Source organism: Loa loa (assembly GCF_000183805.2).
Source record: "Loa loa unplaced genomic scaffold supercont3.287, whole genome shotgun sequence".
NCBI classification, from domain to species: domain Eukaryota; kingdom Metazoa; phylum Nematoda; class Chromadorea; order Rhabditida; family Onchocercidae; genus Loa; species Loa loa.
Window position 1 is genome coordinate 52,330 of NW_018108467.1, and position 17,051 is coordinate 69,380.

Sequence of the window (17,051 nt, forward strand, 5' to 3'; positions counted from 1 at the left end):
GAATGCAGCACCATGTATAACATTATTCATTAATGCACGTTACTATTATCATTTGTGGAACTAATTTCAGAAAGATGAATTTTGGTATTTTAAGATCAGAATTAGTCACAGTACTGATCGGAAATGATAAATTTCTCAAAATAAGGAATTATCAATTCACATAAATGCGTAAATTTTTTCTCAATAAGGCCTTTTGTGGCTTCATTTTAGGAATTCGTCGTAATTAAAGTTCCTCAACCCTCGAATCGTATAATAAAAGTTTCAGGTCCAGTTAAGCTCCATCCCTTTATATCACGTAAGGATGCTCGTAGTTCCGGTCTCTCGAATTCGCGCAGTTAACTTCCGAGCAATAATAATCCTTTGGATCTGGCTGGTGCCTTCATAAATTTGCAGTATTTTTGCATCACGCATTAACTTCTCCACTGGATATTCAGTATTGAATCCGTTTCCTATAACAATTAATGATATAAAGAATTTCAGCCCTATATGCCATGATTTTAAACACATAACGGAAGGTAGAACTGTTAAGAATTCTGCATTTTCACTGGCAATTATGATCAAAATTTCGTAAAATAAACACCAGTTTTAAAATAAGAATTAGAAATGGTTCCTTGCCGCCAAAAATCTGAACAGCGTTGGACGCAGCAATATTGGCAGTATCTGCAGCGAAACATTTAGCAATAGATGAATAATACGAGGCAGCTGAGCTTTGCTCTAGCTCCGTTTCCCATGCACTTCGATGAGTCATCAGCCGTGAAAGCTCCAAATTTATAGCCATATCAGCCAGCATGAATGATATACCCTGATATCACTGAACTTGATGAACTAATACGTAATAAATGACAATATGGAAAAACACGTTTTTAAGGATGAGAATATTGGTTGACCTCGGGAGCAGTGCAGGTGTGATCATGGTGTTAGAAAGTTAAAAGAGCCTCTTAATTTATGAGTGAAGGAAGAGAATAATAATCCCAAACAGCATTTCGTACCAGTAACTATACCTGGTTGTTAGCGATTTGAGTACCAAATGTTTTTCTCTCTAATGCATACTTGCTGGCCTCATCTAGACAACGAGATGCTAATCCAGTTGCTATTGCTGCCACCAGTGATCTGAACAATTCTACCTTTTATTGCGTCACTTAATTTTTTAAATCTTGTAAGAGAATAATAATCTCAAACAGTGCCAACTGATGATTTTTCATTGAAGGAATTTTTTGAAATCAAGTTCTCAATAGCTCCATAATTATCGATTTTTAATTAACAGCAGCTGCTTACCTGGTAATATCAAAAGCCTTCATAGCAATCTTAAAACCCTCGCCGAGACCACCAATCATATGTGATTTTGGTACTTGGACATCTTCAAATGTTATTGCACGTGTATCTGATGTACGCTGCCCCATATTTATTTCCTGAAATCACACTAACTTTCACATTCTTTCCTTAGTTTTATCAGCATTACTTCTGTAATTGCTATTATGTGTACTTGACTAGAGTCAATCGTTTCTATTCCATTAACGTGCCAGTGGAAAAAAAAAGAAAAAACTTTGCACATAAAAGTGCTGAATAACATAAATAAATTTTGACATTGCATTTGCAGCGACACAGCACAATAATGCAGGTTGGCATAATTGGAGCTCATCAAGATTTGTGAGTAAAGTCAATTAAACTGGAGTTGTTAAATTACAGGAAACTTTTCAAAACTGACTTTCTTTCCAATATTGATGCCCGGTTTATCAGCATCAACTACAAATGCCGTAAAGGCCTTGTTAACAGGTGTTTTCGGATCATTATCATTCCGTGTAAGCACGAAAAACCAGTTAGCAACTCCACCATTGGTAATCCACATCTTGGACCCGTTAATGACATATTCATCACCCTTCTTCTTACAAGAAGTCCGTATAGCCGAAACATCTGAACCGGCGCATGACTCTGTGACTGCGAACGACTACAATATAACATAGTTAAAAGGTCCAAATTAAAAATAAAAGGGCTCAATGAGGTAAGTCAAAAGTTAGTCTCTGATGCGTAGGAAGTATGCAGACAGCAATAAATTATCAATCCAATGCTAGCTGGGTACTCCTTATTAACTTCTGTAAACAACGGTGCAAAGTGATGGCTAAAATTGTTGGAAATTCGAAATAACAGAATGAAATGTAGTCTGAGAATCAAACAGGTTTTTTGATGAGATCACTGGGGTCATTTTCGGGAATAAACAAGTCAAAAGTACGGTCAAACGAAAATTATAGATTACATCCATTTGCAACAAAAGTTGAATAGTGAAATTTAAAACGAGATCCAGTGCTAAAAAACGCTCACAGCCATCAAGGGCTCTTCGACCATTCGTCCCAGATACTTTTTTTTTATTTCATTGCTACCTGCTAAAATAAGCGGTGTTTCAGCAAGGATATTCACCAACATCGCTGTGCTTATTCCTGTGCAGCCATATCCGAATCTTTCGTAAATTAGAGCATTTGTGACCATATCCAGTTCCAAGCCACCTGCAATGGTTTTTGAAATGATTTCAGATTTTAAGTCCCAGCGATTCACAACTAGTAAAGATAGCATATTGTCATAGATAAGTTCGATTAACTGAAATCCAAAAACAATTTCTTGGGCAACATTTTTAGTAAGCTGAATAAGTTATAGAAGTTCACAACTGTAATTATGGATGGAATTATTTAGCTTAATACATAAAAACAAATGAAAACTGAAAAAATTACCGTAATTGCTAGGGATCGTCGTGTTCATCAACCCATTAGCATGAGCTCTTTTAAGCACTTGCCATGGAAATTCACCGTTTTTGTCGTATTCAGCTGCTACTGGTGTCACTTCATCAGCTACAAATTTACGTGCAGCTTCGTTAAGTTGCTGCTGACTATTCGTAAAGTCTAGAAAATTGGAACTTATTGAGTAAAGTATAAGAATTCTTCAAATTCTACAATAATTATTGGTTAATAATTTTAGAAAAACGAACTCCTCTTAAAATTATAACTAACTGAAACAGAAATTTGCGGAAGTGTAGCGATGAAGACGAAATAATTTCAATAGCAAACTACAGATTGAAGTACTGTTTGCAATCATTTTGTAAATCTGGAATGAAATAAATTAAATCAGTCCGTATCTGTTCAATTCAAGATCCAGTTTTCCACTTCAGATTTTGCCACTGATACACCGTTAACCTTTAAAACTAGTGAGTTGTAAACGTTTGATTAAGCATCACTGGTTGATAAATCTTCGTACTTCAAAAGAAATAAAGGAATAAAAAGTGATTTTTTACATCGCTACAAACTACTTTACAACATTATCTTATTGAAGTATTTTTTCCGCACATAATGTCAGGTGATAATTCGTATTTTTTTACTAATCGCAAATATAAAGATTGAATTAGACGTTCAGAAGTGCTGAAAGAACAACAATATATAGCCGATGAATTGCATCCCAAATATTCAGTGCTGCATGAATTGCATTCCGCATACTCAGTAACCAACGATATCTATTAAGTCACTAGTTACCTCATTAAGTGGCAACAAAATTTGAGTAATTTTAGTTAAAGAATTCCGAAAGGTAAGAACAAATGATAAGGAAAATGAATTTCAAAAATAAAGGATGTTTGCTAATTTAAGGAATGTTCTTTTTTGAAAAAACTCTCATCTAAAATTAAACTGATAATATCACGATGACAATCACTGAGAGGGAAAAATCAAAATTCGTGAAAGTGGAACAATGGAGACGGAGTAATTTTTATAGGACATTTTTAGTTAAAGTCTTGTTTGCAATCATTTTTTTAATGTGAAACGAAATAATCAAGATTTTATCATTCAAACACTAATCATGTTAAAGTCTAAAGTCCACAGTTCACCATTTTACCTATGACTTTAGTCTTTATCATTATTAGTGTTCGCTTTGAAAATTCACAACGTAGCCCCTGCTGGTGGGTCATTTTTTAAAACGAGAACTTCCATATTACACTATATCATTGTGTAAGATCGAACGGCGAATTGATTAAAAAACGAGAAAAGAATCGAAAGAAAGAAGGGATTTAAAAATTTTTAAAGATAAAAAACAAACTAAAAATTGAATTTAAGCTAAGATGCCCATATTGACCGAAAAGTTGATTTCTTCAACTTTCGAATACAAAAGTGAATTTCTTCAGTTCATCTGAATACTTTTTATTGAAATTCTTTGTTGAATACAATACGACCCATAACATAGTCACCGAATTTCCAAGTATCTAAAATGTGGTATTAGAATATTACATTTCACTAAAATAACTGAAATGAGGACATGACATTCGGCTGAAATAAGGACGCGACATTCGGCTGAAATAACTTGCAATGAGAACACGACATTCACTTAAGATAACCTGAAATGAGGACATTATATTCGACTAAAATGCCTGAAATGAGAACATGATATTCAATAGAAATAATCTGAAGCGAGGGGATGACATTCAATGGGTATAATATCATAAGGTGGTACCACACGACAACTTTAAAATAAAGTGTCCTTTAAGGTCCTGAGAGGAAAGCATGATTTCTGTATGTGTTGAAGTGGTCCAGAGAAGTTTCCTTGGATTATTCCGATTTAAGGCGGTCTGGTTGCGTTAATCGGATGGGGAATTCAACATCGAAGGGTGGACCTCATATCATCGCCCGTTGCTCGTCACCGATCTATTGTGTGCAAGTTATTGGTAGTAGGCATATTCTCCTCGGCGGTGGTGGAGGAGCGTCAAAAACTGGAGTACCAAACAACATTCAGGTTTGTTCTTTTTCCCCTCCTTTACCTTTTCCATAACCTAAGTGAAGTGTTTCCATGGAATGCATGAGGTTTCTTTGCATCATGAAACGAGGAAGATTGATACACATCGACTGTAACAGTTTTTGACCATCATTATTGTCATCTCTCATGTTATCTTTATCGGCGATGTTATAATTACTGCTGTCATATAATTTTTAAATTACTGCTTAAGCTTATACGTCTCCTCTTCCCCTTCCCTTTCCTCTACATGGAGAATGAAAATGTAATGAAGAGGAAGAAAGAATTCTCGAATGGATCCGGAATCCATATCGCAAAGTTTGCAGCAGTTATGGGCTGCATATAGTTACCTTTTAGTTTCAACATCCATCTATCAGACAACATTTAAAACAACAGAAACTGCTTTATTCTATTGCTAAAGGAAAAAAATAGTGGTTTGATATCATAACTGATGATTTGTATGAAATGAATCTGTTGAGAGGTTGGCAAGAGAATGATTTAAAAATAGCTCATTTCTTAGAATTTAGTCAAGGATTATATGCCGAAAATGGATTTATGCAAGGTCATATTTGTTGGACAAATACGAATTGATGCTTAAACCAGGTGCTTTGTCGAGGAAACTAAAAGCAATTGAAGACTATAATTACTGTACCTGTGACACGAAATCACTTTTTAAGATCGAAACTGATTATCTGTGGAATAGATAAGCAACTGTTCAAGAAATTTAAAAGAACGATGCGCAAGAGCAATGCTTTTTGCAGACCTTGCTACTTTCGTTCAACTCAAAGTCATTGGCAGTTGCAGCGGAGAATTCACCAAGGGCCACTGAACGCTTACCGTTGGTAACGGAGGTTACCAACTCATTGGAAACCGATCCATATGCAACGATGAATATGGACTGTGTGTTATTGGAAGCTTCGGGACAGGGTAAATATCTCTTAGCTGCTGGACATGATGAGGTCAGTAGCTAATTATAATTTCGATGACTTCGGTTGAAATAATGAAATTTAAATACTTTATTCACCCATTTCTGCCTTCATAGTTCAATAAATTTACTTTATTAGGGGGTAGCTGTAGAGTGATCAGTTATTTCTGAAATAAGCAGTAATAGAACAAATGTTAGCATTCACATTACTTATTTTTTCTCCTGCTTACACACTATCAATGATTTATTATTCATTTTAGACACAGTGTTTTTCTTTTGTATCAGCATCGACTGTGAGTGCTCTTAGCACCACAGCTATTAGCATTTTATAATTTCAAAATTATAAAATGAAAATTTCAGATAATTTCCTCAAATAATCTGTCGTTTCAATAAGTACGCTTAAAATTTCGTCTGACTTCAGTACTGTGATTTATACGAATCCAAGGGATTTTCTTTATTAAAAGTAAGGGAGAATGAGCAGCCGCGATTGGCGCTGGATTTCGAGAAAATATCTCGGGTAACTTCAGATGAAAAATCGAGTAATGCTTACCAGGTGAAGATTTTTAGTCAGAAAGGACGGCCATGAAAATATTTCATTTCTCATGTGGAAAAATTAATTAAATGCAATGTGAAATAAATATATTAATAAATTAGAATTAGATTTCTGGAAAATAAAATGAATTCTATGTAGAAAACCGTTCGATTCGACCGGAGTATTGAAGGCCGACCTCAGAAGCTATATACGGGTGGCGCAGATGGGTGTATACGCATCTGGGATGTGGAAACATTAAGACAAGTAAGTGTTTACGGTTACTTCATTTTGGGCGTTTTTCCTTTCTCAATTGTCTGTGAATATTCACAATTAATTTGTAGTCATTAAAACTTTGGTTGATTTGTTCAGTTACCTAAATGGTGCATTATGTATGGCAGTTTTTTTCTGTGTGTGTTATAGATTTCTACCTCGAAACATACTCCACTGATAAAAATTAAAGCTCATCAAGGGGATGTAGATGATTTGGATATTTCGCCGAATGGAAAGTTGTGCATCAGTGTGGGACACGATGCTGCTGTATATATTTGGAATACAGCAAATGGGGAAAAAATTTGCAGCTTACCGCTACCGAATGAAATTAGTGATGGATTTAGGGTAAATAGATTGTGGATTTTCTTTCACAATTTTAAGTAGATTTAAAAAAAGAAAAAAAACGGATGCGACATAGCTTAGGTACTTTGCGAAGTAATTATGGAAAACTTGAAGAGTATGTCCCACCGTGTACACTTTTTTCTTTTTGAACAACAGATTAAATTGGTGAGCTTTGGATACATGTTTAAGACATATTTGAGATGCATAAAACTAAGCGAGTTTTACAGTTTAACTGAATTCAAACTCTTAAACTTTCAAAATTGGTGAACTCCATCCTACAGGTCCGGTCAGTGCGCTTTACAGTTCTTGGTTCTAAGAACACAATATTTTTGGTAACTTACAATCAAATTCGACTTGCAAAAAAAGCTGTATCACATGTTGCACTATGGGCATTCAATAATGAACGAAATGTATGTCGACCAATACTTGTTCGAGAAGCTTGTAAAGAGGTCATCTAATTTATTTGGCCATTATTGAATTCTCGTTTTGTTCTCAATTCGCAAAAGTGCTTGTTGGTCCGTTTGTAAGTTTTCTTCTGAAAATAATCGACAATAGTTCTTGAGATTCTAATCGCTCACGTATGCTGCAAACTGCTGAACACTATTAAAGTAATGGTATTTTAAATTAAATTATGGTTGATTTGGGCCATTAACGATTATATGAAGAGACTGGGGTACAGTTAGTTTGCAGTAAAACTGTTACAGACAATATCCGCTCTAGCTGTGAGCGACTGTGGTAATTTCTTTGCTATTGGGACAATGGATGGAGGTGTGGGTATATATGATACACATGAATTGAAACTCCTATACTTTGCTCAGAAAACACATGGCATCTTCGTTACAGGTAAGTATTCCATTTTGGTGAGCTGCGACAAATGATTAAATTAGGGCTGGTTCGCTGTGTTTTGTGAAGCAAATTGTTATAAATCTATAGTGAATGAGAATTTGGTAGAAACCAATAATGTACCTTATTTTCCTTATTGCGGGGCATTACATACACTCGAATTGTTTTTTAATGCAAAAACTTTATTTGTAAACATTAACATCTTCCTACATTCATCGGATTCTTCTTTTCCTGTCCTGAATATTGTTTTCTACAACTGTTTTTTCAGCTGTCGAATTTCTTCCTCAAAGGACATACGATTTTGGTCCACTCAATGGCGAAAATGAACGGCAGCGTTCTATTTATCCAGGAGTGGCATCCGAATATCGAGCAGCTGTAATTTCGCTAAGCGCGGACCAAACAGTTCAATTTCATGCTGTACCTTTCTTGAAACGCATTCCATTTACCTATTTCTTATGTAAACTGTCACTTTTGGCCTTCTTTTTATATTATACTGTTTGGTATCTGTGCGACCGACCAAAAAAGTTGAATTTTCTAGACTAGATAAAGTTGGAAGTTAGGTAATAAAGATTCACCGGGATGAAAGTATTCTATATGTTCTATTGGATGTGAAGCTCAACAGAAGAGAGATGAGTGGAATAGAATAAGAGAAAAAAAAAGGGAATTTTAGTTTATTTATTTTACTGTAGGAAGCGTACTGTGTCAAGCTGGGGCGAGTAATTTAGTTTTTTGAGATTGTCACAGATATAGTACAAGTGATGCATGCATTTCAGTTCTGTGTGGGAATAATGGTCACTTTTCATTCAAAGACTACATTTTTCCAATGTCAAGTTTTGTTATATTCTTTTTTGTTTTCCTGATATCAGAAATGAAGGGTTGCATAAACTTCTTTGTGTTATTCCAAAATGTCATTTTCATCCGAAGAATTCTAATATTTTACAACCAGTCTAATTCGAGTTTTTTGTTTGATGTCATTTCCCTCTGTCGACCACTAGTAGTTTGTAGTTTAATCTTTTCTGAATAGCTGTGACGTAGGTTAAATGATTCCAAATAAGTGGATATGAAGTGGTCGTTTGAATGCGCACTTCAAAATGCAACTTAGGATGGCAAGAGCAGCTCTTGGGAAAGAAGTTTGATACCTACAGTAATGCTGTCATTAATGCGTCGCATAATGGCAGTAAAACATCTTGCGCATTTCTGCTAACTATGCTATAAATCCCTGTAACTATCGCCTTTCTTTTTGCGCTTTTGTTGCGGAAGTGCTTTGCAGTTGGAGTGATCCAATATCATTTATATGACTTTTTTTTGACGAATTTTCCCATGAGATGCTGTTGAAAAATTCAACAGCATCTTATGCTTCTTGCAGCACAATATATTTTATTCTGGTTCCATATTTAGTCCCGATCAATTGAAGTTTAGAAATGTCCGAAGCAATCTCCCATGGAAGTGATAACGGGAGTGATTCCAGTCTTATCAAAGGTTAATTTCAATTATCTTTACAAGTAATAAGGCAAAGGTTAATTTTAATTCTCTGTACAAGTAATAAGGCTTCTTTGTTGAAGGATTGTTTTGGTTACTAGCAGGGACAGCTTGAGCGGAGAAGTTGGATTTCTGTCTCATTCTGATACTGGTGCAGAAGTCCTTTCTAGATGTCAGAAGCCTTAAAATCAGTGTTTGAAGCAGATTTACTGTTACCTTTATAAAACTACTCATATACAACTTTATTGGGATGTGGGAACAGCAGTTAAACAGAGTAAGAACACCACAAGGCATGTAAACCGTCAAGCAAGTCGATGTACATTATTGATAATTGGCTGGCAGTCTTGCTAGTGAAGGAATTATAAGAAATATACGAAAGATTGTCGACATTACTGGCTTTTTTCGATGAGGCGATATGTTATAATTCCATTTTTACAGCAGCTGAAGTGTTCGCAGGGTTGACCGGCCGATGAAAATATTGTCAGTATTGTTGTTTGATTATTAATTACTTAGTAAGATCATTTGTGCATTTGCAACAATATATGTGCAGGCAAGGTGATCGACATGAAGGGATATGGAACGCCACGCCGCGCTTTGGGTGATTTGAAAAATGTATTCGCAACACCGGTTAGTGCTGCCATCAAACGAAGAATTCCAGAAAAGTCACAGTCGTCATTCGATGTTTTTCATGCAAAGGAAACCAATAAAGATGTTAGTTGGGGAATTTGATTTGGACTGTATTTTTCTATTAAAGTTAAATTTATTATAATATGGGAGAAAAACTAGGACTCCAGTATGCAGTGAAAAATAAATTCAGCATCACTCTTTGATTGGTGTTTGTTGCAGATTCGGGATTCACTCATCTCGATGCAAAATAAAAATATACTCACTGATTCCGCAAAACAGAATTTAAAGTGTTTCAATTTTCTAATGAGTTCGGAACACTCAAAAATATATGGGATGTTTTTCAATTTTATGTACTGTTGCAAAGATAATTAATCGATTTCTTTCAAAATTCAAACTAAGTCCACATTGATTTAAGGAGAGAAATATAGTTTCTGCTCCAGAAACTGAAGATTTCAATCCATTACAAGAAGTTGACGATAATATCGAGAAGTTCAACTTCGAAGAACGCGCAGGTAAATAGTAGGAGAAATTTGTGTTTTTTCCATTGAAAATAATATGATTCAGTATGGAGTTGGGCAAAAATATTTTACTTTTTCTGGTAAGGTAGACATAATCTGGACAGAATGATGAATATTTTCCATTTTTAGTATCTGTATTTGGCTATTTGACCATAATTTTATATTTTTTTAAAAACCGATGCATTACTTTTCCAGAGACATATGAAGAGATATTTCCTAAACCAGAACAAAGGATTGATGTAGCCGATCTGTTGCACAGCGTGCAAAGCGACGATCGCTTCCTGCGAAGTCTTTTCAGCGAATTATTGGATGAAGACAGTCTCAAATTGTTAAATGAAAGTAAATTACAGTTTCTATTTCTTACTATTTAGTTTGGAGGTTGATGATTCAAAATTTCATAATCCATGTTCAAAAGTAGGTTAAATTTTAGAAAATCCAATAACAAATGGAGAATGTGACAAAGCGCTTACCGAAATCCTTGGTGTTGAAATATACGAAAAATAATTCGATTATTACATTGTGACTGAAATGTTTTGAAGCTTGTACTAATTGTCATTTTTTGGATTGTCCTTTTTGAATTTAGTAGTTTTTATATTTGCTTTTTCCTCTTGATAGTTTTGAAACGATATCCTTTTACATGTTCTCGGGTTTTGCCTGAAATTTTTGGCCTTAATTACGAAAGATGAAAGGATTGGAAATCGGCTCATATTGATATTTTTCAAAGCAGTAGTTCACGTATACATTGGGAAAAGATCAAAGCCATGATATCTAAAAGACAAACCTACCTATTGTCGTTTAACTTCCGCTAATTTTTCAACAGCTTGCTTTTGTTGGGACTATTTCTTCTTTACACTTGCGAATTTTGCATTTTTTTATTTTATTTCCTTGCTTTTTGTACAAATATTGCTGATTCCTGCAGAAATAAGCTTTTTTTTCTGTATAAAATTTGTTTTGAAAGCCTGCAACAAAAATACTGAATTGAAAAAACGTAGTTTTTCAACTCTACAAGTGTTGCCGTTCTAATAGTGCTAGAAGATTGATTCCATTAATTCAGATGGATTTTGGTTTATCTTAAGTCCCTGTAATACATAGACTTTTTTTTTACTGCTTCTCTGTGTTTTGTGTGGCGATTCTTAATTCTCCCAGTCCATTAATGGCGCATCGTGTTAAACTGATGTTAAGGACGGATTGTTTTCGTAGATAAAGAGAGAATATAAAATGAAATTGTTACCTTAAGTCTGTTAGAATGCTCAGTGTAGCAGAGCAGTCAATGCTGGCACTGCATTGAATTTAAAAAACTTTTTGGGCAACTTGAATTTTTCAAAGATATGTAGGAATACAATTTCCTGGAAGCACGATGGATTGATCATTGCAACGTTTATCCCCTTTTTGTTTTTCGTTCCTCAAACTTTCGTTCTGTGACCACTCAGTGGCATAAAAGTGATATCCACCATTTCTCAGATTAGAGTAGTTCATTTTATTGAAAACACTTCTTTGTAGGCTCTCAAACTTCGTGTTTCTTTATTCGTCTTCTTTTTTTATTCATGCCAGTTTAAATTTGAAGTGATTCATCACTTAGTTTTGTCTGATTTATGAACAAATGAAATGAAATCGGAAGCTGTGGAATGAACAATAACTTCGGTACGGTTATTTTGCTTCTTATTTACATATCATTGTTGTGTTGCTGATAATAGATCTCGATTGCTGTGTATTTTGCATCAGTAATTTTGGTCTTTATTAGACAAGCTTTGTCGTAAATGCTTATTTAATTCACCTTGTTATCCTTCTATAAATTAATGAATTTTGTTTTCTTGTATTGTTCAGACGCTTGAAAAGCTTTTAGTCAGTCACGAGTTTATTTTCAAGCTTGTAATATCATCTGATTTTTTTTTAAAAAAAAAATTCGTAGATAAAGAGAGAGAAAGGGAGCTTTTTTTCGTTCATTTGCACTGATGCTATTTTTTTTTTTGCATTTTTTTTCTTACATTTTCAGATGCATTTTTCATCTTCTCCCATGATGGAAAGGTAATTCAATCATTGAACTTAGTATCGAAACACCATACTGTAGTACGATTCCGGAAACTCTTCAAAGAACTTTCTAAATTGGTTCTAAACCTATCAGAACGTTTGCTTTCATATTTTTCTACTTCACAATAGATTATGACAAAATTAATTTTGTATGCTTATTTTGTACACTTGTTGATACATTGTTGGTACACTCATTTTGCTCCTTTTTTACATGTCGTTGTAGTGTTGTTAGCAAGAGATCTAAATGGACATTTTCATAAAAAGAATAATACTGGCAAATTTCATTGTTTACATTGACATTCAAGTTTCCCTGCATAATTACACAAATGCTCGACAATGCAAGACAATTCCAAAGACAAAGTTTACGGAAAAATTTAGCTTAGCAACTGATTAACTTATCTGGCCTATGATTGCATTCATCCGTTGCTGTTGTCTGCAGTGATTTGTTTTCTTATGAGGATGGATTTTCATGAAATTCTGTTTCATTTCAGAAAAATTAGAAGAAAACCAATTGCGGTAACAACCAAATGTTTAGAGGAGGGAAGAAACTGTCTTCATTCATAATTATTAAATGACATGAAGAAATCGTTCATTCGCACTTGGAACAGTATTTTTGGAGAATTTTTTTTAGTCAAAAGATTGGTGGAAGGTTTTTTTTCCTTTTAAATTAAAATGATAAAAATGTCGTTTGTTTATCTGTGAGATTGTTATGGAGCACTGCAAAACCAAAAGAGAATTAATGCTATTTATTTTTTGTACTTTTACTGCTCATAGTTCTTTTTCATGCAATGACAGTTGTCTTAAGATTTCTCTCTCTTTATGATTTATGGAGTTTAGAACTGACGATTTGACTTGGTCGAAAAAAGCAAATAGATAGAAATCACACGTACTAGAATCAGCTGTCTTGTATCTAATCTTTGATTAGGTTAGTATAAGGTTATAGCACTTTCTTAGAATAAAGGACTACAATATTTTTACAACCGCAACAAAAACGAAGGGAAATAAGGATGGGCAATTTTGATTTGTTTTTAAAGGATGAATATAAGGGATTTGGACAAACTTCTTGCAAATCATTGTTTTGTTTCCCTTTTTTGTCATATTATTGTATCCCAAGATCGCTAACTTGTGGAAGTGACAGAAAGTGAGGGAGGGAAGCAGAAAAGGGAGGATTCATTTATGGTGAAGGAAATGAATGGAACTATTGGAAGGAATCGGAAGGAGGAGAACGAATGAAAGAGAAAGAATAAAGAGAGAGTTTGCTTCATTTTCTCAACGTTCGGTTCATCTCAGAGTGTCAGTTTTAGTTACCAAAAATAGCCCATTTGGAGCACACTACGCTTCATTTAAGCAAGCAAGAAGTTATACTTACTGAAATTTTGAGAGTAGATTGAAGACATTTCGTCCCACAATTCCTCTAATCATTCGCTTTACCGAATATAACTGCTTTCTTTCTACTCCAGCTATAGAAATCGATATTGGTATCGTTGAGAAATAAGCAAAAGGAAGGACTAATTTGACTGAAGACACTAATAAAATTTTTCAAACATAAAATATTGTGTAAAGTTGGCCAAGATAGAAGGTGACAATTCGAAGAGAGTCAACTGTTGAAAATGTAGTTGATGGCACATTTATATGACATTCTGAAAACAGAAAAGCAAAAGATTTCATCATTCGGTTGGCAGTTATAAAATATAATTTTAGAGACATTAATTGGAAAGGCTGTCGAAGATTCCTACGATCGTTAACCAGTAATCCTACAACTGATACCTCCAAGAGAACAAATGCTGCCGCAAATATGAGAGAAAAATTGTTCCGCTTCTAAATGGAATTGAAATTTCGAGAAATAATTGAAGATTAGGACTAAATTGATAAGGAGGAAATACTTTTATCCGATTTGTTATCGTTTCTCTTATAACAAATATTCTTATCCCATTTTGCAGCCAGAATTGAAAGACTGAAAAGCATTTAGTAGAAAATTAATTGCTGTTTGAGATGGATTACTTTTTATTCCTCATTTGTTTCCCAGGCAACGAAAAATGTTTCAAATTTCATCCTGCATCTTCTCTCCATATCCATTACTCTTCAAATAACAACCACATACTTTTACGGTGCTCTTTTGCCAATCCAAGATTAAATCTCAATGTCTTTCCACTTCGTTTTTTCAGATTGTGGAAAATTCATAGTGATATTACATCCCTTTCATTTTACTATCATTTTACTTCATTTTAATATCATGACTACACTTCATATTATATCATCATTACACCTCGCATCCATCCATCATTTCCTTTTCTTAATCCTGTTTTAATTTAACGATTCATCTAAAAGTAATCAAAATTACTAGAGCACTACATTTTTGTAAAAATGCCATCCAGATGTAATTCAGTTACAAGGTTTCTTTCATCTCATTTTCAATTCTCAAGAAAATAAAAAGTATGGTTTTTTCTCAAAAAGGGTGTTTACAAGTGTAAAAGTAATTGAAATTTTATTAAACACTTTGTAAGTGGTGACAGAAATAGCGCTGAAATTCTCAGCCTTATGGCCTTCAATTGAGAAATTTAAGGGTCCAAGGATTATATAATAATTACTTTCGCTTCCCTTTATTATTATTCATTGTCCAGAATAATTTCACCCTCTTTTCTTTCTTCACTTCTTTCCCTAACTTTTTCAAAGAAATTATGGAAACTTTTATTTTCCTCCTTGTAATGATGAGTAGTTTGTTAATCCTTCTCTTAGTATCACCCCCTTTGCTATAATTCAAACCAAACTTTTTCTTTCATAATTTTTTTTAGATTTTTCGAAATACATTGCTTGAAAGGTAGCTGTTTTATGTTCATTCAAGACGTGGAGACAATATGTGCACTGCCAGATCAGTTTGTTTGTCCTACTGACAAAGTGGCGCACTTTTATCGGAAAGTGTTCTGAGAAAAAAAGACCAAATTCTCTATCTTTACTGTTATGTCAATTGGCGCAATTGTCACCTGACGCCTATGACTCATTGTTTTGTTTATTTGCAAATATATTTTATTTAATGAAAATTTTGGTTATATATATACATATATGTCGTGAAAATTTAATGAATTTCTTGTAATGTTTCGTAACTTCTGAATAACTGTATGGTTAACAACTCAATAATATCGATGATTAATGGTAAAAAGAATGATAAAATGACTCCATTAGAGATGATATCATAATAGAAAGGTATTTAAAGTTTATTAAATTTTTCTGTTAAGATTTTAAATTATGGTGACCATTAATGACCATGACATACCATGGAAGTGATTCCGGAACTCCACTGACCATCCAACCTGTAAGTTTTGCTGTTAGGATCAGCGAAACGAATGTAATTTATGGATTTCTTTGCTATTTTGGAATAAATGGAAGGAATCTCGTCTGTTAATCTAATAAAATAATTGAAATTATAAATTCTTTTACGATCTAATTCAATCCATGCGAATAACAGTTTCAAACTCAAAGTTAGAAGTTCATCATAACTCGCAAATGTGTCGTTTATCTTCTCTGTCGTTTATGTTATTTTCGTTGACTAATTTCGAGAATATTTTCAGGGTTCATTTCAACGCTTTAATCTATTTTAAATTCTTCCTTTTTTCTCTATTAAAATCTCGATTTGCATCCCTACTGGCACTCTACCATGATATAAAGCGAATTCGAAATTCCCAAACTTCATAGAAATCCTCAAAATGTTTTTCGAGTGAAACGGGCCACCTGCCAAAATACCTTTCTATTACAAAGGTTATTATATGACTGAAAGGGCAACATACAGTACAGAGTGATTGAAAAAAAAAAAATTATGGCTTTATTGTGCTGGGATCAGATGCGGTCGTCTCACTGAACTTATCAGATGAGCCAAGTTGAAATACTGGCACTAACAACTTAGAATGGCTTTGGAATGGCTTTGTTGGCTTGAATTTAGTCTTCTCCATGCCCTACTGCAGAACGGAATATTCTCACGGGAATGTATTAAGCATATTTCATCCATCTCATTCTGATTCTCCCTCCCTTTCTTTATTCAGTATTATGTGTGCACAATGTACTTGACAAATATATGTGCCAATACTTCCTTATCCTCTATCTCTTATTAGTATAATATCTGCTATCAGTTTTTCAAATCAATAAGGCTAAAGACATCGCATTTGCATTTCGATGGCTGTTACTGCCTTCTTTTAAAAAATTTTAATCACTTATTAGCATGAGAAAGATTCAGTCTTGGATGGATACTCTCCACCCATCAATATAAAAATGAAAACTTGAAAATTACTTCCTTGTAGATTTTGATATGAAAAAAGAGAGAATCTGGTCAAGTAGAAGTCATTGAATTCCGATACATTATCTCTGTGTTTCTACAACAATATTTTCTTGTACAAACTTTCTAGTCGAACAGGTAGGTTATATATATATATATATATATCAGTGTAAAGATCGATTATAAACGATGCAGTAATAATAAATTGTCGTATCCTCACTTTGTGACATACTTATCTAAACTTATCAGCGAACTATCTCTAGATTTATGCCTGCATGTTACCTTAGCATAAACTTTCGCTGTTACATAAACTATTCTCTCGGAATCGAAATTTAATCCCCCAAACGATCTACAGCTACTTGGAAACATTTTGTTCAGATCTTTAAAAAGGAAATCTTTTGCTTCAATGATCTGATTGCTTTAAATTAATTTGTAAAAAAGCGAATTTTCTATTCTTTGTTTCGTAAT

General features: G+C 33.9%; 3 protein-coding genes across 4 annotated transcripts; 2 read left to right on the plus strand and 1 right to left on the minus strand.

The window, feature by feature from the left end:
- Window positions 1-362: 362 nt before the first annotated feature.
- Window positions 363-3,081, minus strand: LOAG_06636 (hypothetical protein; the record flags this gene model as incomplete). The annotated part of the gene is made up of 8 exons (XM_003142172.2): window positions 363-449; window positions 581-802; window positions 1,002-1,110; window positions 1,276-1,409; window positions 1,706-1,945; window positions 2,317-2,498; window positions 2,721-2,888; window positions 2,997-3,081. The coding sequence occupies 8 exons, from the start codon at window positions 3,079-3,081 to the stop codon at window positions 411-413; spliced, it is 1,179 nt and encodes a 392-aa protein (XP_003142220.1). The 3' UTR covers window positions 363-410.
- A 1,452-nt stretch (window positions 3,082-4,533) lies between these two features.
- Window positions 4,534-8,430, plus strand: LOAG_18390. Of its 2 annotated transcripts, none has more exons than XM_020451050.1 (8): window positions 4,534-4,758; window positions 5,517-5,714; window positions 6,102-6,233; window positions 6,372-6,476; window positions 6,633-6,827; window positions 7,106-7,347; window positions 7,529-7,667; window positions 7,936-8,430. In XM_020451050.1, exons 1-6 carry the CDS (start codon window positions 4,612-4,614, stop codon window positions 7,280-7,282), a joined length of 954 nt encoding a protein of 317 aa, XP_020305203.1. In that variant the 5' UTR covers window positions 4,534-4,611; the 3' UTR covers window positions 7,283-7,347; window positions 7,529-7,667; window positions 7,936-8,430. The 2 variants fall into 2 exon arrangements, with proteins under 2 accessions (XP_020305203.1, XP_003142221.2); XM_003142173.2 differs by having other exon boundaries at window positions 7,106-7,273.
- A 630-nt stretch (window positions 8,431-9,060) lies between these two features.
- LOAG_18391 (hypothetical protein) lies at window positions 9,061-10,994 on the plus strand. The gene is made up of 5 exons (XM_020451051.1): window positions 9,061-9,146; window positions 9,697-9,857; window positions 10,189-10,285; window positions 10,487-10,630; window positions 10,722-10,994. The coding sequence occupies exons 1-5, from the start codon at window positions 9,089-9,091 to the stop codon at window positions 10,793-10,795; spliced, it is 534 nt and encodes a 177-aa protein (XP_020305204.1). The 5' UTR covers window positions 9,061-9,088; the 3' UTR covers window positions 10,796-10,994.
- Window positions 10,995-17,051: the final 6,057 nt, after the last annotated feature.

Excerpts from the sequence above, each read along its gene's own strand:
- LOAG_18390 (XM_003142173.2), top strand. The coding sequence starts at position 4,612 with ATGGGGAATTCAACATCGAAGGGTGGACCTCATATCATCGCCCGTTGC. Across the intron at positions 5,715-6,101 it reads TAGCTGCTGGACATGATGAG|TACTGTGATTTATACGAATC; the intron begins GTCAGTAGCTAA and ends GTCTGACTTCAG. Across the intron at positions 6,234-6,371 it reads AATCGAGTAATGCTTACCAG|AAAACCGTTCGATTCGACCG; the intron begins GTGAAGATTTTT and ends AATTCTATGTAG.
- LOAG_18391 (XM_020451051.1), top strand. The coding sequence starts at position 9,089 with ATGTCCGAAGCAATCTCCCATGGAAGTGATAACGGGAGTGATTCCAGT. Across the intron at positions 9,147-9,696 it reads TGATTCCAGTCTTATCAAAG|GCAAGGTGATCGACATGAAG; the intron begins GTTAATTTCAAT and ends ATATATGTGCAG. Across the intron at positions 10,286-10,486 it reads CAACTTCGAAGAACGCGCAG|AGACATATGAAGAGATATTT; the intron begins GTAAATAGTAGG and ends TTACTTTTCCAG.